The sequence below is a fragment of the Onychomys torridus genome, chromosome 7 (genome assembly GCF_903995425.1).
Source record: "Onychomys torridus chromosome 7, mOncTor1.1, whole genome shotgun sequence".
Lineage (NCBI taxonomy): Eukaryota > Metazoa > Chordata > Mammalia > Rodentia > Cricetidae > Onychomys > Onychomys torridus.
The window spans coordinates 69,004,993-69,028,813 of record NC_050449.1 but is presented as its reverse complement, the minus strand read 5'-3'; the positions used below and the strand labels follow the sequence as shown (position 1 = coordinate 69,028,813).

The window sequence follows — 23,821 nt, the reverse complement described above, 5'->3', positions numbered from 1 at the left end:
GCTCCCTGAGCTTTATGTGGTTGATATAGGGATGAGCACTCCATAGTCCCTCATTCTCACCACTTTGATCATTTATGAGTCTCTGCATCAACTGCTGCCCACTGCTGAAGAATCTTCCCTGGCCAAAGTTGAGAGCAGCACTAAGGTAGGGGCATAGCCGTAAGTATTGAGAAGACACTTGATGGTGTGACCATTTAGCAAAATGTCAGTAGTGGGTTCCCCCTACATAGGGCCTATAACCTCCTAAGCCAGGGTCTTTTGACCAGGCATGCATTCCCTCCTGTGGAGCAGACCTCAAATTCAGTCAGAAACTGGTTGGTTGCACCCATAACCTTCATGTAAGTACATGTTGCCTGGTGGGTCAGTGTTAAAGCATGCAGGGTTCACTGTTTGGGTATTCCACTGATGACTCTTCTCCCCCAGCAGCATACAGAGCACCTTCTGTCACTATGAAAGCTTAGGATTTTAAAGGTGAAGCTCACTGGCATCTACAATAACCTCAGCAGGTTGAGGGAAGAGCCGTCTGTAGTGGGAGAGCACGTTCAGGGGCACAGCAGAAAGAGTGAGAGCCAGTGAGTCAAGAAGAGCGGTGTGCAGCTGGATTTTCTTCACTCTTTTGTAGGATTGAACTTTTTAAATAAGAAATTGAGGGCAAATTTTAAAACAATAAGCAAACAAACAGAAAGGGCCGTGGAGGGCTGTGGTGAGTCTGAGAGAAAATTCTTACTCCGAACTCCCAAGCAAGACATAAATCTTCTGAGAGAGATTCATGGAGTCAGGAAATATTCACTTCTCTTGGTTCTTCTTAGCTACTGTTGATCATTTATACTTAGGAGATGAGTTCTATAGCTCTAACTCCAAGTGTCATCAAATCCTTGGTACCCATGGGAAATTTGTCGTAGAAAGCCACCCCATCCCCATCTGCAGCTTCCAAGTCCTTTTTATAAAATATCATAGTATTTACATGTAACCAAATGTATCCTCTCCAGGTATTGAAGGCATTTCTAAATTACTTATACTTAATATAGTGTGATTCTATAACTTTCTATGCTGTTTTCATGGAATGACAAGGAAAAGGTATACACAAGTTCAGATTGCTCTAGGAATAAACTCAGTCTTCCTCGGAAAGTTGTCTACCACTGGCCCATATCTTCAGCCCTCATAGTTTTGTTTGGATTTTTTGGTTTTGTTTTTGTTTTTAATGATTTGACCTTCAATTGATTAAAGTAGCAGATGTGGAATTTACAGTTATTAGTGGAGCTGTGTTAATAATTACCAGCCCTCAAAAATTCTTGCCCTAGCTAAGAACTACCCTGAAAGAACTGTCCACCCTAGTCATTGGAGATTGAAGATGAGGTTCACACAATGCTAGGCAAGCACTCTACCACTGAGCCATATCCTCCGCCTTCTTCTATTTATTTGTTTTTGTTTGTATGTATTTTTCCATTTGTGGTAGTGGTGATGCTTTTTTTTTAGTTAGTTTGTTTGTTGGTTTGAGACAGGATTTTTCTGTGTAGCACTGGCTGTCCTGGAACTTGTTCTGTAGACCAGGCTGCCTTCAGACTTGGAGATCTGCCTGTCTCTGCCTTCTGAGTGCTGGGATTAAAGATGCGCACCACCACACCCAGCCTCAGCCTTCTTTTGTTTTTTATTTTGAGTCAGGGTCTCAACAAGTTGTTCAGGCAAGCCTTGAACTCATGATCTTTCTGTCTCAGCTTCCTGAGTAACTGGATAACTGGCCTGTGCTTCCAGGGCCAGCTGTCTTTTTCCTTTCCATATCTGAGATCTGTGTCAGAATGTAAGGGAATCTGAAAAAGTAAGTTCTATAGCTAGGGTAGTTCATTTTCCATTCCACGTCTGAGGTCTGTGACAGTACGGAAGGAAGCTTGAGAACATACACTAGCATCAGTGGCCGTTCGTTTTACTTTGACTTGAGAAAGTGCTAGTGAAATTAACTGGTCTAGTTCCCGACAGAACTTAATAATGGAATTCCCTCGTAGTCCTTTTGTGTGTCAATCATCGGTAACCTTGTGTAAAAGGTTACATGGATTGATAGGCTATACCTTGTTCAGAGAAATTTCTAGAAGGCACATGCAGAAGACTTCTGACCACGGACTGAAAGAGCAGAATCAATTCTCGTCAGGTGTGGTGGTGGCTCATGCCCCCATTCCTAGCACTCAGGAGGCAGAGATAGGAGGCTCATCAAAAGCTCCAGCCCGGCCTACTTCACATTGTGAGTGAGTTCCAGGCTAGCCTGGTCTACATAGTGAGTTCCAGACCAGTGAAGGCTACAGGGTGAGATCCTGTGTAGATGTAAATAAATAAATAAAGGAAGGGAAGAAAAGGAGAAAGGGGAGAAAGGAAGGGAGGGAGGGAGGGAGGGAGGGAGGGAGGGAGGGAGGGAGGGAGGGAGAGAGAGAGAGAGAGAGAGAGAAAGAAAGAAAGAAAGAAAGAAAGAAAGAAAGAAAGAAAGAAAGAAAGAAAGAAACTGCACTCTGATACAGACCCCTTTTGTTCCAGGTTAATTTTTCTATAACTAGGTCTCATGTGTGTATGAAAATGGCCATTTAAAGCATGCACATTTACTCAGATATGTGTCTGTGGTGATATACGTGAGTGTGTTCTCTGATTCTCTCAGCTGTTATGCTTCTAAATGTCTAGAATGTTGTTAGTGTTACAAGGAAAAAAAAACAAAACCTACCTAATCAGATCCAGGAAAGCTGGTTTATTCTTTGTGGTCAGAGCTTTTCATGGGTTACAGTTCTTGGATCTGTAGAACATTGTATATAGTGTTTTCCAAGCTATGTACAAAATATTATACCTTATATAATATATGTAATGTATATACTTCATGTACTATATGTACTATATATGCATATATATGGACATTTTGAAAAACTAGCTAGCATTGACTGGAATCAACTTTTGGAAATCCTACCTTCAGTGTATTATTGAGTGAGTGGCCAGAACACCCTCATAAGTATGTAGATCATAAATATTGTCATTTGTGTTTCTTGTTGCCTGGCAGGTTAGAATTCAAATTTCAGTTTCCATTTTTCATTGATCACTTAACCCCAGTCTAATTTCATCTGTTTCTTCCTAGAAAACCTTCTGATTAATTTTTTATTATCAATAATTTTTAGTTTTAGTACCCCAAAAAGTCAATTATAGTGCTGGACATGGTGGCGCATGCCTTTAATCCCAGCACTTGGGAGGCAGAGGCAGGTGGATCTCTGTGAGTTTGAGGCCAGCCTGGTCTACAGAGTGAGGTCCAGGACAGCCAGGGCTACACAGTGAGACCCTGTCTGGAAAACAGCACTCGGTTGATGCTGTGTAAAGGGAGAGGCATAGTCCGCACTGGCTCTTCTCCCTCCAAAGCCATCAGGATTCTTTGAACTAGGTCCTATATTTCAGCACATTCCTCCTGAGAGCTTTAGCTGACTGATATTTTCGCTCTTACATTTTCAACCTTCCCGTTTGAGTATCAAGATTCCCCTGTCTGTCAGGTATAGTGGCACATGGTTGTAATCTCAGCCCTCAGGAAGCTGATACAGGAGGATCACAATTTCAAGGTCTGCCTGAGCTGAATAGCAAGTTCCAGGCCAGCCTCTACATAGTGAGAGCCTGTTTTAAGTCTGCCATTCACCCTGCAAAAAGAGAGAGAAAGACAGAGAGAGAGAGAGAGAGAGAGAGAGAGAGAGAGAGAAAAAAGACAGACTTTCCTACTAATTATTTCTTTCATGTGTATTACCAGTTTCCCTGATTCCCTTAGTGGCAGCTAGGTTGTCGAAAGGTTGATTCTAGGACTGTGAGTGTCAGTGACAGGAGTTCCTAGACCAGCTCTACCAAGCCTGGACGTGACAATAGCACACAACTGGGGCACCAGCACTAAGGAAGAACCAAGAGGCCTCTTAGGAGAGCAGTTGGAGGACTGAGCTGAATGAGCATGGCTACCATGTACTCAGTGTGGATGGAGCCAGACAGCACCCTTGTTTATAGACAGCCGTTCTAATTGGCAGTGCCATTACACACCAGTTGCTGAACAGCCTACCTATCATCCTGAGTCAGTTTGTAAGCAATCCTGCGTCAGGTTGCACAGAGCGCCCACAGATCATAACATGGCAGAAATCAAAATTTAGCTGATCAGTGCCAAAGAAAAGGTAGATTGAAGCGTCCAAGAGCAGGCGGAAGCCAGGAAAAGAGATGACTCAGAGGACAAAAACAGGAAACCCGTGCTGTCAGGAAATTAGAAGTCCTTAATTCCCACTATCATGATGAGGAACATTAAAACCAGCATGAAACCGGGGCAGGTGGCCTACACCTGTAATCTCAGCCTTGGGAGATGAGGCAAGAGGATTAGGCATTCAAGGCCAGCAAGAGCTACATGAGATACTCTCCTCTCCTCTTGATGGTGATGGTGATGGTGATAGGGCTGAGGAAATGGCTCAGCAGTTAGAGCACTTTTTGCTTGGCTCAGCCGTTAGAGCACTTTTTGCTCTTGCAGAGGACCTGGGTTAGATTTCCAGTACCCACATGGCAGCTAATAACTATAACTTCATTTCCAGATGATCCAACACCTTCTGATGTCCTCGGACACCGTACACACACATGGCCCACAAATATACATGCAGGCAAAAATACCCATACACAAAATAAAAATGAGTTAATATTTAAAGTAATAACAGAACAAAAAAACAAAAACACCAGCAGCTGACAGTTAAAAACCAGAAAGGCCAAAATACAGAAGTGGGAATTCAGTGAGGCATGGTGGTTCACCCCCTCTAGTCACTAGGACTAACAAAGAAAAGGCTAACCTGGCCCCTAGTGAGCTCCAGACCTTCCAGGACTACATGGCAAAAAACCATGTCTCCGTAGGGAAAAAGAGGGGCACAATGGGAAAAAGAAATGGGAATTTGTCAGGAAATAGAGCCTAACCACAAGGGACATGCAGCAGTGGGACATAGGATCGACCAAGAAAATTAGGAAGCAAGAGGTAGCATGGGAAGGCCATAACACCTCCACATGAAAGAGCTTCTGCCCCAGCTCAGAAGTCTTGGTTATTGCCCAGGTGGAAGTCTACATCAGTTTGGACAGCCACTAACCGTGGAGGCTCACTACACTTGATAGTGCTAATTCAAGACCCTTGTATGATGCTGCTTCTCTATATTTAATCTTAATAAGGAAAGCAAGGGGAAGAATACTTCCAAAATAGGACTTCTCTTAGACCAAAGACAAGAAAGAATTAACTGTGAGGGCTTGTGTGAACTGGGTACTATACAATCCCTCACAATACATTAATGACCCAAGTATCACCCACATCTCACAAGAGAAATATAGTCATGTGATGTCTCAGTCAACAGTGGAAAACATGCATGACGGGGATTCTATGAATTACATCACCTGATTTGTTGTAGCTCTATCTTCAGACCATGTATGACATTATAATGTTAGCACAATACAAAATTGCCTGATGATGCATTTCTCTGAATACTGCCCTGTGGCAAAGCAATGTGTGGCCAGAGAACAGGCCATCAGTTTCATGTGTGTCTGCCTCGGGAGGCTTCGGGCTGGCTACCTCAAGGCTTGTTCTCAGTCTTCTGTGCTTTTGGGTCTATCGCTTTAAGCTCCCAGCCAATGCTACAAGGCCTTCTGTGCTCTCCAGGCTATAAAGGAACCTTCTTTTGTGGGTTCATTGTTATAAAAGGGGACTGTTTTCAAGCTGAAAAAGAAAATCTGACAGTTTTTGTGCTATACAATTATGCAATAAGAGCGAACAGTCTCGGCTAGAAAAAACACCGTGACTCTGGTAGGGTCATGCCCTCACTGCCCTTTTGCCCTCTCTGCCCCTCTGCCTTGCTGTAATTTTTGCCAGAAATTTTCCCTATCTTATGTTCTGTGTCTTTCATCCTCTGATGGTTATTTCTTAGAGAAAGACAGAGTCTCATGTAGCCCAAGTTGTCCTTCAACTCACTGTATATCTGAGCCTAGCCTTGAACTCCTGATCTTCTGGCCTCCACCTCTGAATGCTGGGATTTCAGGCCTGCACCTCCATGCCTGGCTTCTTGGCAATTAGAAACAAAGAAAAAGATTTTGCTGGCCTGTCTTCCAATAGCTAGGTTTCAAAACACAGGCTATAATTGTAACATCTTTATATTTGCCCAGCATCTAGAGATGAATTAAAGACTAGGTGTGGTGGCCCTTGCCTTTAGTCCCAGCACTCTGGAGGCAGAGGCAGGAAGATCTCTGTGATATTGGAGCCAGCCTGGGCTACAGTGTGAGTTCCAAAAGCCAGCCAAGGCTATATAGTGAGAGCCTGTCTCATCCCAACCCAGGGAAAAAAAAAAATAGAGATGAATTAATTGCAGGATCAGTGCACGCTTTGTTGGAGGGCCTTTGATAAACTGGTGTTGTTCGGTTGGTTAGTTTTAGGCAATGAGATTTGACTCTTGTGCAAATCTCAAGTATGGTGAAAAAATGAAGGTATATTAAACAAATGAAGATTAATGTCATTTACTGACACAGAAATAAGTCAGCAGCAGCAGTCTGGAGTTTGGTCTGTCTTTGTGTAGAGAGAATATTGTAGCTGATGTTCCTCTTTCTCAGCATAGTTATATTAACAAGACAGTGGAAAAAGAAGCACAGAACACCACGCTCTTAATTTTCCTTCCCAAGGCTTGGGTTTCTGGGTAACAGGAAGAGCCGCTTCCTTCAGCTCCCTGCTGAGCCTATTTTCCATTTGGCCAATAGGCTCTGTGTTTGCCCACCTGGGCTTCTGGAAGCCTCAGAGGCACAGGCTCCATTCCGGTGTGTGCATTCGTATCCTGTTGCGTGTTGAATGTTTGCCATGGGACAGACACCCTGCTGGAGGCGAGGCTGTGGCAGCACTTTGCAAACTTTCCACTGCCTCATCACTCCCGAGAGGGAAACAAAAGTGAACCCAGCAGGGCCTGGGTGGGGTACAGCAGGCTAGCCAAGCACTGGGAAATCAGGGATTTGACGTTAGAGGCTACGAGAAGGCTGGATTCTTCCCTACAGCACACCTACATATGTTGTAGGGGTTTGGTTTGGTTTTGAGATGGGACTCTTACTATGTAGACCAGGCTGACCTCAAACTTGTGTCAATTCTCCTGTCTCTGCCTCAGAAATAGTAAAATAATAATAATAATAATAATAATAATAATAATAATAATAATAAATAGCTGGGTTTGGTTATATATGCCTATAGTCAAACACTTAGGAGGCTGAAGAAGGATTGCAATAAGTTTGAGGCCAGCCCTAGGCTAAACAGTGATTTCCTGACTAGCCTAGGCTACAGTGTGAGACCCTGCCTCAAACAAAACAAAAACAAAAACAAAAACAAAAACTCCACCATAATAATAGTAACAGCTAGGCTCTCCTCAGATCTCCTGTCAGTGTTGCACTCAATACATACTACTTTTTTTCCTCCTCTGGCTCTGAGACCCCCTGGCCCTATGCTTTAGAATGTGACCTTGGCTTTGACCAGCACGATGATTTGATGGTTAAATTATTACTTAATGATCTTTTCCTTGTGAATTATAGGCTCAGCCAGCACCCAGAGAACCATCTATTTTGTCCACTGCTATGTCTCAGCAGTGTTTGTAAAAGGCGGGCTTTCAATAGAAGTTTGTTGAATGACCATGCCTGAGTTTGAGAAACCCAGGAGCGTCGAGAATATGGTCCTTGTTTTCTGGAGGGGGTGGGGGGAGGGGGGCTGGTTGTGGTAACTGGAGAGAGAACTGCATAGTAACATGTGAAAGATGGCAAGTGGTGGATTTTAAATGGGTGACTCGAAGCCCACCCCTCACTGACTCTGCCTGACTCATCTTCCAGTCTCAGTGTGAGCTTCATTACAGACAAAGTCAATTCAGGGAGCAGAGCAACTTCTGTGGGCTTAGCTGATCTCAGCAGGCTCCAGGAGGGGTGGGGGTGATGGGGTGCTGGGGGCGGGTCTCTGGACCTATGGCCACCTCACTACTCTGAGCTTATGTCCTTCCTTTGACATCTGTATTTATTGGATGTCTACTCTGAGTCAAGATCTGTGCTGGGAGCCAAGATTTTATTGGTGAATAAAAGTTATATAGTCCCCGCCCTCACCGAGATCAGTGAGTAATTGTGCTGAAGCCAAATTGCAATCGGAGGAGTACCGTGGGGGCAGCACGTGACCCAGATTTTGACTCAGGGTCTGAGCTGATGGAGGAAATGGAGCTCACATAGAGACTGGAAGATGAGTCCATGGCAGAGTCAGCAGAGGTGGGCTTGGAGTAAGGCTTCTTAGGCTTTGAGCAAAGGGCACATAAATGAGCCAGGAATTGGAGGTGGTCCAGGAGAACATTGGGAATGCAATGCAGAAAGAAAAATGGCACTACAGAGGCCAGAGTGTGAATTTGAACTTTATCTTTGGGACAATGAGAAGCCACTGGGGGATCTTAAAAGAATGAAATAAAACCAGTACCAAAAAAAAAAAAAATCACTGCCAGGTGGCGGTGGCACACGCCTTTAATTCCAGCACTTGGGAGGCAGATCTCTTTGAGTTCGAGGCCAGCCTGGTCTATAAAGTGAGATCCAGGACAGGCACCAAAACTACACAGAGAAACCCTGTCTGGGGAAAAAAAATCACTTTGACCACTGTGTGTAGAATGATCAGAAGGTCGAGGGCTGGGCATGGATGGAGAAGTAGATGAGTTCTCCTCATCACTCTGTGAGGTTAGGATTTGGTGATTAGTAGGTAGAAAGGAGGTGAAGGAAAAATGTCAAGGAGGACACCCTGGTTTCTGAAAGAACTTCTTGAAATTCTAGAGGAGGAACAGGCAGGCAAGAAGAGCTCTTCTCACAAATTTTAAGGGTTTGAGGGAAGATTTTAAGAATCTAGCCAAGGAAGGGTTTTTGGTTAGGTAACTCAGATCTGGTCCTCAGGATCCAAATACAGATTTCAGAGTTAGCAGAATATAGAGAATAATTAAAATTTCAAATTTAATAAAAAAATAGAAATAACTAAAATAATTAAAATTTCAAGGTAAGTAAGCACCCTTGGTGAGGGATGAGAAAATAACTTCTAAGACAAGATTTTGAAGAATACCAGCACTTAAGGAGAAGGAAGAGAACCTGAAAAGAGACCGAGAGGAGAGTGATGAGGGAAAGCAGGAGCCGGGCTGAATGTCCCTTCACTCTCAAGTCCTGTGGTCCTGCAGAGCTTGGGATCTCGGCCAGGCCTCAGAAACAGAGCACAAAGAGAAAAAAGGGACATTCCAAGCAATGGTGCCACATCTGCCAACCTCCCGACAAGAAACAGAGGGTGGGCTCAGACCAAATAGCTTGAGAAGGTTTTGATAAAGAGGCTATTTACAAGGACGTAGGAAGCTTTAGAGAAACAAGGAGGCAGAAATCTGGCAAGAGTCATAACAGAGACCCTTTCCCACCCCAAGGCCCAAAGCCAGCAAAAGAGGGTGGCCTGTGGGGTGACAGGCTCTTCTGGAATGCCCCTGTGTCCCCTGCTTTGCCGCTGGTTGCCTCCTGTGGGTCAAACAGCAGGAGCCAGGAAGGACAGGAGCCCAGGTGCAGTCTAGGTAGACAACACCTCCTGGGCCACAGCAGAGTGGAGAGCAGAAATGGAGGGATGAGCGGGCTATTCTACAGCAGTCCCCCTGGACATGAGAGTGTTTGGGGGAGAGTATATTAGTTTCTGTTGCTGTGACAATGAGCAAACTCCGTTGCTTACGACAAGTGTGAATGTGTTGCCGCTTCAGAAGTTAGAGACCCAAATGGGTCTCGCTGGTGTCAGTGGGACCTTGCTACTCTCTGAAGGCTACGGGGGTGGGGTGGGGGGTCCTAACCCTTTCCAACACCCGGAGTCCCCCAGTCCTCTTCTCATGGCCTCTCCTGCACCTCCAAAGTCGAAAACCATGATGTGCTGACCTTCTGTCCCTGCCATGGCCTCTTGCCTTCCTCTTCCGTCACCTTAGTACTCTGGAGTAAATTGTGCCCACTGGGATGATTTGGAATGCTTTCCCTATGATAGGCCCTTAATTTAGGGACTGGGGATGTAGCTCGGTAAGATCCAGGTCCCTTAGCGCAGCCCGTAAAGAAGCTCCTTTACGGATGTCCCATTTCCCCCCTCCACAAATCCTCCTCCAAGCCACTCCAGCCCATCACATGCTTTCCTGTCCTGTCCCTCTGCGTATCCTCTTCTCTGTGCTAGATGGCTTTTCACGCCCGTGTCCTCCTTAGGACCTCTTCCTTCAAGGGTCGATGACAGTCTCTCTTTGGAGTGACTCCCACTTCAGACATTATTGTAACGTATCACACGGTATTATTGCCGTTTGTGTGACTGTCTCGGTGAGCTGTGACCTTCCTGAGGGGACTTTTCTAGAACCGCCCTTGGCAGTAGCAGGTAGACAGCTGACACTCAATGTCTTGGAAGAGCTGACTGGACTGAATGCAGAGTTGTCTTGCTAGGGAAGATCTGTGGAATTGTCTGCAAGAGACTGAGTAAAACCTGCATTTGGTGTGAAAGTTTAAGAATGAAGCATTTCAAAGTTGGATGGTGGTGGCACACGCCTTTAATCCCAGCACTCGGGAGGCAGCGGCAGGCGGATCTCTGTGAGTTCGAGGCCAGCCTGGTCTACAGAGTGAGATCCAGGACAGGCTCCAAAGCTACACAGAGAAACCCTGTTTTGAAAAGAAAAAAAAAAAAAAAAAGAATGAAGCATTTCAGAGGGATGGGGGGGCTGAAAGAGAATATTTTAGGGATATAAAGAAAGAAAAATTAAGGAGAATGGCTACAGAAGCAATAACAACCATAATAGAAAGGGACATTAAGCTGGGAGGGAGATGGGGTACAGGGCACAAAGTGTTGGAGGGTTATAGTAGTGGGTGGATACTATCAAAAGACATTATTTAGGGCTGGGGACTTAGCTCAGTGGTAGAGCGCTTGCCTAGCAAGCGCAAGGCCCTGGGTTCGATCCTCAGCTCAAAAAAAAAAAAAGACATTATTTAAAGGTGAGAACTTTCAAATAATAAAATATACTATTAAAATACTCTCAAAGACATCATTTTAAAGAAAATAGAAATTGATAAAGGAGGAGAAAGAGGAGCAGAGAGAGTAACTATGGGGCCAGGGCTTGAGAACGTCTCTTGGTTTCATTGGACGAGTTATGGGACGATGTGTTCTTACACGCAGCCTCTAAACTCTTCCCTGAATGAATCCCATTCTGTGTTCTTCACAGCACTCTCGATCCTGAAAGGGCACAAGTATGCTGCTTACAACTGCCATACAATTAGTCATTGTTCTTCGCTGGTTTTCAATGGGAAGCTGGGAGAAGTCTTATAGTAGAATGGAAAAGCACTCACTCCCCTGGGAACCAGAAGCCAGGCACACATCCCATCATCGCCAGGTCTCTGTCACCTCCAGCTCAATCGTAGTCTGTAAAATCAAGTGATGGTATCTTGCAGGCTTCTTTACAGAGTTGCCCTAAAGGGGAAAAAAATAATTGAAATAAGGCCGTGTGTGCAAATATCGCGGGCTGTACTCTGCTCTGGAAGTCAAGGTAATGCTGTCTTCTAGAGGAATCTTCTGTGCAGTAGAATCCATTGCCAGCGTAACGGTAAGGAGAGATGACAATATTGCTCTTTTAACAGCGGTAGTGTGAAGGCCCGGGGAAGCTGGCCCACTTGAACGTGCCTGAGGAAGGTGCCTCTCCGAAACCATGGCGCTCCCCTTTCAAAAGGAGCTGGAGAAATACAAGAACATCGATGAGGACGAGCTTCTTGGCAAACTCTCAGAAGAGGAGCTGAAACAGCTGGAAAATGTTCTAGATGACCTAGATCCCGAGGTTTGTGGTGTGGAACCGGAGTGGGGTGCTTAATGAGAGCACCGGAGGAAAGGGGCAGCAATTGCCGCCGCCGAAGTGCCTGCCGCCCCAGTGCAGAATTCTGGGCTCTGCTCCATTGCTGCTGAGCCACTTTTACAAGTCCATGGCGAGCCCCAGGGCCACCACAATGAGAAATGACAAGTGTGTTCCTCAAAAACTAGTTCACGGTAGATGATGCAAGAGTGTTTTCCATTGGGGGAAAAAAATGGTCTGGTTTATCATAGGACTTGGGGGAGCAAAGAGAACAAACCTTACCAAGTATTTTCCAAGTGTCAGATCCTTGGCTAGACCCAAGAGTCCTTGGGGGAAATGAATGGTATTAGCTTCTTTTCATAACTAGAAGGCACACTTTCGAGAGTGACCCGCACAGGATCCCACACTGGTAATGTCCGAGGTGCTGTTGAAAACACCTCTGTAGTAATAGTTTCTTTTGGTTTGGGTTTTTATCATTGTTTTCATTTTTTGAGATAAGGTCTCCTGTACTCCAGGCTGTCAGAACTTACTGTGTAGCTGAGGATGACCTTGCACTCCTGATCTTCCTGCCTCCACTTCCCCAGTGCTGGGATTACAGCTATCAGTGTGTTAACACTTTAACTTTAACACTGGAATTTTATGTAGCTGAAGCAAGGTCTCCACCAACTAAGCTACAGCCCTAGACTCTTTTGTTGTTGTTGTTTATTGAGACAGGGTCTTGTAGCCTATCGGGGCTGCAAACTCACTACATAGCTGAGGGTGACCTTGAATCTCTCCTGTCTTTACCTCTCAATGTCCCAAGTGTTGGTTGGAATTACAGGCATGAACCATCACTAGCCAGACTTTTTTTTTTTTTTTTTAAGCAGGTCTCACTATGTAGTCTTGTGTGGCCTGAAACTCACTATGTAGCCCAGGCTAGTCTCAAACTCATAGAAATCCACCCTCCTCTGCCTCCCAAGTGCTGGGATTAAATATATGTGACATCACAACCAGCCCAGAATTTTTTTTTTTCCTGGAGTGCAAGCACTCTACCACTGAGCTAAATCCCCAACCCATGTTTTTGTGTTTTTAGACAGTGTCTCGAGGAGCAGGGACTAGCTTCAAACTCATTATGTATGCAAGGATAACCTTGAATTTCTGATTGTTCTTGTTGGTTACACTTGTGACACTCCGGCTGGCTGCCGCCAAAAGCAGCCATGCTGGCGGCGGAGTGTACTGATGGAAAGATTCACAAGCCATGGTTACCTTTTTAGAGCTTTATTGGGAGAGAGAGGGAGGGGGGATAGGGAGAGAGAGGGGGAGAGGGAGAGAGGGGGAGAGAGCAGAAAGAGAGAAAAGGAACGCACAGAGGGCCCGCCCACTTCTTAGCCTGGGACTGTTGCAGGCTGGTGACGTAATTAAGGACAAAATCCTTACTGTTCTTTCTCTACCTCCAATGTATTGGGATTGCATGTGCTACCACAACTGGTACTATTTTGTTCAAATATACAAATAACTTGAAATTCTATGACAGTGTGTAGATGATTATCCTCATAACACCAAGTAAATTTGGGGAGGTTTTCTAATATTTTTGTCAGTTTTTAAAAAGCTCGGTAGTTCATTATGGTGTTTCTTTAGCAAGTATTTTTTTCAGCCCTGATGATATTAAACTTAAAATTAGAGGCATCTGAATTAGTGATTTAACTCGAAAGATGTAAGTAAATAAAACTATTTATATGACATTCTGTTGTACCAGGTACTTTGGATATTTAATTTAATTACAATATTTTTATGCATATAAGGAAAGAACTTGGGGCTTAATCAGAGCAGGTGGTCATATAATGCCACACGTCAATCATCCCAGCACTTGGGAAGCTGAGGAAGATTGTGAGTTAAGGTCAAGCCTGAGCAACATAGTGAGTTCTAAGGCAGCATGGACTACAAAGTGAGGCCTTGACTTAAAAAATCTAAAATAAAGCCAGGCATAGTGGCACACTCCTTTAATCCCAATACTTGGGAGGTAGAGGCAGGCGAAGCTGTGAGAGTTCAAGGCTAGCCTGATCTACATAGTGAGTTCCAGGACAGCCAGTGTTAGTGGTGAGACTTTATTGGGAAAAGAAAAAAAAAAAAAAAACCTAGAACAAGAACTGGACATGTTGATAATCTTGATACATGTTCTTAATCCCAGCACTCAGGAGTAGAGGCAGGAACATCAGGAGTGAAGGCCAGCCTCACTTACATAGCGTGGTTGAGGCCAGCCAGAGCTATATGAGACTGTGTCTCCAAAAGACAAATAAATGAATCTTACTCAGGCAGATATGACATATACTATAATATTTCCTTACCTCTTAGTTGTGTCTGGAGGAGATAGTTTAGAAGAAAGTGAGTGTAGCCATCCAGACCCCTGCCTTAGGAGCCCTTGTATGCATACCTGACCAATGCAGATCATGATGGACACAGAAAGACCTTCCCCTCCACATTCTAGAAGGCAGCTGCAGAAGGTCCAGAGGCTGCTACTTCTGTCACTGTACCCCTTGAGCTGGTCAGGTTTCCTCCCTTTAGCAAAGGAAGTTAGAATAACACATCCCTAGAGCTGTCCTCAGCTGGTACAGGTGCCCCCTCCCCCAACACTTTCCCATTTAACAGCAAGTGCAAAAGAGTAAAGAAATAGCAAATCGGCCCAGCACACATCTTCCCTTCATCTCATATCTGTCTTGTCAGAGTGCAATGCTCCCAGCTGGGTTCCGACAGAAAGACCAGACCCAGAAAGCAGCCACTGGCCCATTCGACCGAGAGCACCTCCTCATGTACCTGGAAAAGGAGGCTTTGGAACAGAAAGACAGGGAGGACTTCGTGCCCTTCACAGGAGAAAAGAAAGGTAAGGCCCACAGGCTGCACCTCTTGGGACAAAGTACCCTTAACATATTATGGAGCAACAGGGTGGTGGTGGCAGCGGCGGCGGCGCACATCTTTAATCCCAGCATTTGGGAGGCAGAGCCAGGCAGGAGTTCAAGGCCAGCCTGCTCTACAGAGTGAGATCCGGGACAGGCACCAAAAACTACACAGAGAAACCCTGTCTTGAAAAAACAAATAAATACATATATATATACATATATACACACATACACACACACACACACACACACACACACATATTATGGAGCATCAATCAAAGGAAGTTGACCTAGGAATAGGAAATAATCGTATGAACTACACGTGGTGTTTAAGAATCCTGTGATGGGTAGACACAACACCCAGAGTGAACCCTAAGGTAAATTACAACTCCTGGGTGGTGACAGTGGGCCTTTACAGGTTTGTTGGTTATCACAAGTGCCCACACTATAGTGTGGGATGCTAGTGGGGAGGTTTGGGGTGGGGGTGATACATGAAAATTTTCTGCTTAATTGGGATATGAACCTAATGCTACTCTCAAAATGAAAGTTCGTTAGTTTTTTTTTAAAAAAAAAAAAAAAAAAGGATGGCGGCATATGTGATTGATTAGGTGAATACATGGGATATAATGGTTCTGAAATTAATTCTGTTAAAAATATTTCAAAGTCTCAAGGAAAAGCTTTGAAAATGTAAAGCGGTGTCCTACCTGAATGAGCTACACAGGCAATGATGTTTCCCTCAGCCTTTTGTGCCATCAACTCAGAAAGCTAGGCAAGGCCTCTCTGCTCTCTGGAGTGGTTAGAGCCCCACTCCCTAACCTTAGATGCTATGATGAAAAGCCTGTCTGTCTTCCATTCACCTTGCATTTGCTAAGAACCTATGTGCAGAACTCTATGGCAGACCCTGGACCCACAGGTCTATAAGACCTTGATCTTCCCTCAGAAGGCTTGTCACCTAGTAAAAGAAACATGGGGTTGTAACTGGGCAGGCTGCGGAGAGCAAGTCCATGCTAGAATCCCTACCCCTCTCCTCCTCTCCTCTCTTCTCTTTCCCTGTTGTTTGGTTTTTTACTTTTTTGCGGGGGAGGGCTGCCACCCATCTCCCAAATAAATCACCACAGAAGCTTATTTTTAATTATGAATGCCCGGACTTAGCTTGGCTTGTTTCTAGCCAGCTTTCCTTATCTTAAATTATCCCAACTATCTTCGAGCTCTGAGTTTTTCCCATTCTCTTACTTCTGTAAATCTTAATCTTACTCTCTGGCTGGCTGTGTAGCTGGGTGGCTAGCCCCTCCTCTGGCTGCTAGATCTTAGATCTTTCTCCTCCCAGATGTCTCCCTCTATAGATTTTTTTCTGCCTGCCAGCCCCGCCTATCCTTTCTCCTGCCTTGCTATTGGCCAGTTCTTTATTAGGCCATCAGGTGTTTTAGACAGGCACAGTAACACAGCTTCAGAGTTAAACCAAGGCAACATAAGCAAAAGTAACACCCCTTCAAATAATATTCTACTACATTTCCCTCCCCTCTCCTCCCTTCTCCTTACCTCCCTTTCCTCATTCTCCTTCCCCCCCCTCCTCCTTCCCCCTTCCCTCTCCATTGCCTAAATAGGCTCCTAATTCATGCTGTTCCTGACTCTACCTCCCTCCTATGCTGAAACTTCAGGCATACTTCCTACATTGTGTCCCAAATTCTTGCTGCATCCTCAGCATGGGTCTAGCCTCTTGACCTCAGCAAGGGTCTAGCCTCTTGACCTCAGCATGGGTCCAGCCTCCACTGCCTCTTGACCACAGCTCTCCTTTCCTTGCTGAGCCTCAGTCTGTTGTGTCTTTCTTCATTTTCCCAAACTTGTCCAACTCAAGTTAATTTTCTCATCAGCTCTTCTCTCTCATCCATATCCCAATTTTTTTTTTTTTTTTTAATCAGGAGGCGCTCAGCTTAAATGCTAGGGTCTCGGATTTCCCTGACCCCTCTCTGTGTTCATCCCTTTTCCTGCTATGGCACCCGGGCATTGCTTTCATAGCTCTGTGACCTTGTTCATCATTTTGCTGTTAACTTTGGTGGTTGTGTAGCCCCTATATCAGTCTGAGAACCCCGCAGTGGAACTTCGTGACTTGGAGGAGGAGGTACTTCTTCCTCTGAGCTCCAGTGAGGTGGTCTTTAAGCCTGTACTCAGGGGCAAGGAAAACAGCACTGAGCATGAGTCATCCCTGTCACTCCCTCTGTGCTGTGCACATCTGACAGGTCACATGCCACCGAGAAGGAAATTAAGAAAGTAGAGCTGATCGGTGATGAGTCAGGTAAACAGCCGTGGGTGACTGTGGAATATGAGCTGTTTCTATGGTCACACAATGCTGTTGGACTTAACCAAATTGTGACAAGCATAAACTAAATGGTAAAAAACTTCAATAAAATCCCCCCAAATCCTGTGTTAGATCATGACAGAACATTAATGGGAAAGTGTTTTCATTTCTTCTCTTCGAATTACCCGCTGGATCCAGGTTAATCTGCAGGAGGCTTGTGATGATGGGGTTAGGATGGAAGGCTGGAGCTATCTGAGAATGAAGGGTATCCACGGTCACATCCTGTAGCTTGGGAGATGGCTGGTGGATCAGTGACTCTATCCTTGCTCGGACAAAATGCCTGACAAAGCACTTAAGGGGTGCTGGGTCTGTTGGACCCCTGGTTCAAGAGTGCAGCAGCCCACCCTGGCCGAGAGGGCAGGGCAGCAGAAGCCTAACGCAGAGGCTCGATGGAGACTTTTCTGGGATCCTAGCCCACGTATTGGAGCCACCCACATTTAGAAACTCCCTCGTAAACGTGTCTAGAGACTTTCTAGACCCTGTCAAGTTGAGGACACTATCACCATTAGGAAGAAGCTTAACTGCTAAAATGAGCGTGGCTCAGGGGAGGATTCCTCTTGCCACGCAGGATCAGCTCCATCCCAGCAGTTCAGGAACCTCAAACGATTACATGGAACAGCTCAATGATACATGTCTTTCATGCCAACATTACTTCTCCTGTTCCATCTGGCAGCCCCACCCATAAGGCAGTATAGCATGGTTGTAAACAGGCAGTTCTCTCCCACCCACCAATTCCCAAATAACCACTCAGAGGCTTAATATTACTTACAAATGCTTGGCCGGTAGCTCAGGCAGATTACTGACTAGCTCTTACACTTAAATTAACCCATAACTCTTATCTGTGTTTAGCCACGTGGCTTGGTACCTTTTCTCAGTACAGCATTCTTGTCTTGCTTCCTCTGCGTCTGGCTGGTGACTCCTGACTCCATCCTTCTTCTCCCTTCCTTAGTTTGGTTGTCCCGCCCATACTTCCTGCCCAGCTACCAGCCAATCAGCTTTATTATTAACAATGAGGATAATACATAGTCATAGTGTACAAAAAGACTGTTCCACAGCACAAGGTTGTCTTTGTTTTTCTTCTAATTTAAAGGGAGAGTGTTTATCCCCAAAGAAAAGCCAGTAGAAGCTCCTAAAGAAGAGAAAGTGACTCTGGACCCAGAACTGGAGGAAGCCTTGGCCAGCGCCTCCGACTCTGACCTCTACGATCTTGCAGGTTAGTTCTTGGGGCTGTCTGGTGACCTCCAGGTGTGCACTCACTCCCCTGGTGCAAACCTCGGAGCTTCTGGTAGCTGGTGAATACTGTGCTGCTGGGGTAGCAGCAGCCCTGTTTTATCAAGACTGGATCCTGTGGCTGAGCAAGCCATGTCTTAACCCATTCTCATGTTCAGATGATGCCCCTCCTACAAAACTCCTATAATAAATGGAGGAGAACAGATTTGAAATAGTATTGAGAGCTTAAAGAATTAAAATTGCAAGCTAGGGATGGTGACCCATGCCTGAAATGGGAGCACTAGCACTCTAAAGACTGAGACAGGAGGATTATTGTGAGTCTGAGCCCAGCCTGGGCTACAGAATTGAGATCCTGTCTCGAAAGAAAACAAAATTTAAAATGAATGAAATAACATCCTTATATGCTCTCCCAGGAGCTTCCACATTAAAATGAACTTATAGACTTCACATTTCATGGTCATGTTTCTTTCTGTTTGGTTGTTTTAGTTTCTGTTTTTTGAAAGACTTGCTCTTCTGTGTAGCCCTGGCTGTCCTAGAACTCTCTCTGTAGACCAGGCTGGCTTCTAACTCCTGAGTGCTAGAATTAAAGACGTGCGCCATCACCAGCTGGCCTCATGGTCACATTTCTGTGGAGTTCTTGGTCTCCCTCATAATTGCCGTTACAAGCTGATTTATGCCAGCAGGTCAGCTATCCTTCTAGTTTCCTGAGCAAACCCAATCATGACAACAGTAACAGGATTGTTATTTTAATCGACTTTTACACATAGATTGCATTAGTAACTTTTCTGTTGCTGTGACAGAACACCATGACCAAGGCAACTTATAAAAGAAAGTGTTTTAATGAGCTTTGGGTTTCAGAGGGTCAGAGTCTGTGGTGGTGAGGCAAAGGCATGGCAGCAGGAACAGCTGAGAGCAGGAGGCAGAGAGACAGCACCCTGGGAATGAGTCTTGGGAAACCTCAAAGCCTATCCCAATGACACACCTTTTCTGACAAGGCCACACCTCCCAATCCTTCCCAAACAGTTCCACCAACTAAGGACCAAGTATTCAAACATATGAGTCAATGGTGGCCATTAGCATTCAAACAACCGTGTCTCTATAAAAAGCTCAAATGATACAAAAGAAATGAAAAGCAAGTCTCTCCCCCAAACTAAGTCCTTTCTGAAAAGAAAAAAAAAAAAGAAAGTATGTGATGTGGATGGGTGAGCAACATAGTTGATTGCTAGAGTAGCATGGGCTACATAGTGAGTCCCCGACTTTAAAAAAAAAAAATCTAAACAAGAGCTAGGTGTGGTGGTGTGTGTTCTTATTCCCAACATTCAGGAAGTGGAGGCAGGAAGATCAGGAGTCATGGCTAGTCTCAGTATATATGTGAAGTTCATGGGACAACTTTATGAAGCTGGGTCCCTGGTTTGCCTGTCTGTGGGTTCTGAGGATCAGACTCAGGCCAGCTGGCTTGCACTGTAGAGTGGCAGGGGCCTTGACTTGTTGAGCCCAAAGCCTGACTCTACTTCCACAGTACTGAGACCACAAGTGCACACCACCACACCCGATCCGCACCTGTTTCTTACATAAGTTCTGGGGTTTCAAGTGAAGTTGTTCATGGGCTTAGCTGCTTCCCAGCCCTAGAAGGCTGATTCTTACTCCACTAGAAGATGGATGTAGAAAGCTCTTTCCTGTGGGGGTACCTGCTCTGCCTTATTCTATGCGGCTGTCATCTCCACACATTTTCATCCATCTCTGAGGATATCAGTAGGTGACGTCAGGTTCACATGTCTGTATGTCGGTCAGAGATCTCTGTAGCATCCGAGTTACCTGGTGAGGAAGGTGTTTTGCAGCGACTGGGCATCTTGGCCCTGTGGTTACTGTGGAGAGGTCCTTCCATAGTTACTGCCTTTCCCAAGGGTTGCCTCACAGGCTTTATTGGAATTGCCCAAAGAAAGAAGGTAGAGTGGGACTTGATTCCCAGGAAACACTTGAGAAAGGAAGGGGAAAAAAGCAGTCATTCTGAAGATGCCTGAGCCTAGAATCCAGGTAATAAATCCAGGGAGATAATGCAGATAGAAACTGCTTGGTTTCCTCTCACTCAGTGCCCTCCCTGCTCAGACACTCCCTCCACTCAGTGGAACTCGCGGCGTCTTCTCTCTGGTGGATTTTTCTAGAAGCCTGAAAATAACCTGTGGTTGGAAGGGCTCATATCCACTGGGGGAGATAAGGAGGGTGGAAACATTGCCCGTGCTGGTGTGGAAGGCAGCAAGTAGAAAAGCAAGCAGTCCCAAGGTGTGACAATGGCTGGATCTTCTTTTTCGCCTTTCGTCCCCTCATGGGGTGGTGCCAGGTACATTCAGAGCAAGGCTTCTCCCCTTAGTCAGCCCCCTCAGGAAACATGCTCACAGAAACCCCTGAGTGTGTCTTACGAACCTAGCCATTAATCAAGTTAACAATCAGTTGTGGTTAATGAGGAGGCAGACTCCGTGGGCCTTCAGTGGCTTCCCAGATCACACAGTTAGGGTGTGGCAGTCGGGAGTTCAAACTCTGTGTACTCCAGGCCCCGCCCCCTGAACTCCATGATCATCGTTGTTGTTGTTGTTGTTGTTGTTGTTGTTACTCTGTTTGCAGTGCAAAGGATTGAACCCAGGGCCTTGGGCGTGCCAGACAGGTGCTCTACCACCGAGCTGTAGTCCCAGCCCTTGTTTTTTTTTCAAATCGGGGTATGGACCATGTAGTGTAGGCTGTCCAGGCTGGCCTTGAATCTTGAACTCTCTATAGAGCCCCACACCGACCTCCCGGAATCCTTTGGCTTCTCAAGTGCAGATGTGGGCCATCACACACCTTCCTCTTACTCCTGTTCTTCCTGGCTTAACCCCTGGCCCTTCTTTGTACCTTGCTGGCCGCCTCCCTTCTGAAGTGTAGCTTATAGTAGATCCAGTCAAGAATCTCAGAGACCTGTGCCTCTCCCCAGCAATTTCACTAGAAGGGAAATCTGTTTCAACCTGTCCAGCATCTGCCCATAGTGTTGCTCCCTGAATGCCTGCTTCCTGGTGCCAGTTCTGATATAACATCAGGGACTGAGACCTTGTTCTGCTCAGCTAACCGTTTATTCCCAAAAGCCCTCCTTTTCCAAAGGTGAAGAAAGGACAACTCCCTTTTTCTACTGAAAGAAGACCATAACCTTTCTGCTTTTGCCTCTAAGGGAGGGGAAAAAAAAAAACATAATGATCTACATCACAGCAGATCTTTAAAATCCTTAGACTCAGTCAGTCTTGTTGGTACAGTGTTAATTTCAATACTCAGAAGGCAGAAGAAGGAGGACTGCCAATGTAAGGCCAGCCTGGTCTATGTGATGAGCTCCGGGCTAGCCTGGGTTACATAGTGAGACTTTAAACAAAACAAAATCCTTAGCTTGAATCCCACCTTTTTTATTTTACAGATAAGGAAACTAAATGGAGGTGGGTCTGGTGGCACCTATGGGTAATCATAGCATTTGGGAACAGAGGCAGGACAATCACACTGAGTTTGAGGTCAGCCTAGCCTACAAGTGAGTTCCAGGCTATCCAGGACAATAAGAGACCCTGAAAACAAAATAACACACACACACACACACACACACACACACACACACACACACATACACACACCAAACAAATAGCTGAATGTTGGGTTTACTTAACTAGGAGAATATTCTAGTTTCATTTCTTTCGTTATGATAAAACACCCTGATCAAAAGCAATACAGGGCAGAAAGGATTTATTCTGCTTACATTTCCAGGTTACGGTCCATCATTGAGGGGAAGTCAAAACGGAAAAGTAAGGCCTGAGTTGCGTCACATCCACAGCCAAGAGCAGAGAGAAATAAACACAGATGCTGCTGCCTCTGTGCAGCTGGCTTTCTTCACTCTGGCACAGTTCCGGGCCTAGCCCAAGAAGTTGTGCTGCACACAGTGGGCTGGATCTTTCTACATCAACAGTAATCAAGGCAACCCCCCAAAGACATGACTGCCAGCCAGTTAATCTAGATAATTCCTCACTAAGACTCTTTCCAGGTGACTTTAGATTGTGCCAGATTGACAGTTAAGACTGATGGGCACAGGAACTGAGCAGTGTTTCTGAGGTTGGAAGATGTGACTGCACCATTGTTTCTCAGCTCCTGAAGGATCCTGCCCGTTTAAACACACAGAGGCATGTAGAGTTCACTGATGGTCTTGGGAGGTTTTAGCAGCAAGTTTATTGAATGCTGTACACACACCACACACTGTGCCAGGAAAGGGAACCTGGAGACGTCGTGCTATATAACGAATCATTTGCCAAGGTGCAGATTAACATGTGGCCATCCTAATATGTGTCTCAAAACTTAGTGCTTGTTTTTATTGCTTGTATTTTCAGCTGTCCTTGGAGTCCACAATTTGCTCAACAATCCAAAGTTTGATGAAGAAACAACCAATGGCAAAGGTCACAAGGGGCCTATAAGGAGTAAGTCGATCAGGAATCTGGGAGTGTGAGAAACTTCACAGTCTCTGTCTGTGCCTAGAGGAGAGACCCATTGCTTCTAGAAGGAACCATTGGGCACTGAGCAATCAAACCCGGGGGAGAAGCTGATGGTGGGCACTCTGCCTGGCAGGGTGGCTAGAACCACAGAACACACATTTCACAGCAGGTGGTCCAGGGCACAGGGGCATGGGGTGGGGAGGATCCTGATAAGTTTGAAGAGTCAGCTCAGGATACAAATAGTTTCAGGTTTCAAGGGATATTTTAATAAACAAGGGGAGCTTGACGGTGTTCCCTTTGAATTCCAGGGTCTTTCTGTCTTGATAACGGATGCTGGTCACTGGAATCTAAATACCTACTTCCCCCAGAAAGCATGAAGGATACCGTGGCCTTTAATCCCGGCACTAGGGAGTCCGAGGCAGGCAGATCTCTGAGTTCAAGGCCAGCCTGGTCTACAGACTGAGTTCCAGGATAGTCAGGGCCACACAGAGAAACCCTGACTTGGAGTGGGGGTGGGGGAGCTCTCTGTACATTAGAATATTAATCCTTTGTGTGTTATATGCACTCCAAATATTTTCTGATAAATTGGTGTGTGTTGTTGTTTGGTTTCTGTTTGTTTATTTTGAGATAGGCCTGAAATTCACTGTGTAGGCTGGCCTCAAACTCATGATACTCATGCCTCAGTTTCCCAAATTCTGATATTACAGGCATGTACTGACTATATCTGGCTCAAGTAATTTCTTTTACTTACTTATTTATTAATTATTTTTATAAGTGTTTTGTTTAATGTGTGTGTGTGCGTGTGTGTGTCACATGTATATCCACTGCCCAGGGAAACCAGAAGAGAGTTTCAGATCCCTGAAACTGGACTGATGTTTGGGAGCCACGTTGAGGGCGATTGGAACTGAACTCTGGTCCTCTGTAAGAGTAGCAAGTACTCTTAACTACTGAGCCATGTCTCCCACCCCCAATAACTGCTTTTAAGATGGTTTTCATCCTTCTTTTCTATCCCTTGGT

At 45.4% G+C, this 23,821-nt stretch overlaps 1 protein-coding gene across 3 annotated transcripts in view; it reads left to right on the top strand.

Moving 5' to 3' along the window:
- Window positions 1-23,821, top strand: part of Tmod2 (tropomodulin 2) — a 41,919-nt gene that overhangs the window by 2,820 nt on the left and 15,278 nt on the right. For 2 of the 3 annotated variants that reach the window (XM_036192864.1, XM_036192862.1), the window contains exons 2-5: window positions 11,656-11,849; window positions 14,562-14,718; window positions 18,181-18,303; window positions 22,703-22,789. In XM_036192864.1, coding sequence (XP_036048757.1) covers window positions 11,724-11,849; window positions 14,562-14,718; window positions 18,181-18,303; window positions 22,703-22,789 — 493 coding nt within the window. In that variant the 5' untranslated portion in view covers window positions 11,656-11,723. Of the gene's footprint in view, window positions 1-11,518; window positions 11,565-11,655; window positions 11,850-14,561; window positions 14,719-18,180; window positions 18,304-22,702; window positions 22,790-23,821 lie in introns of those variants that run through there. The other variant, XM_036192863.1, reaches the window with a different exon arrangement.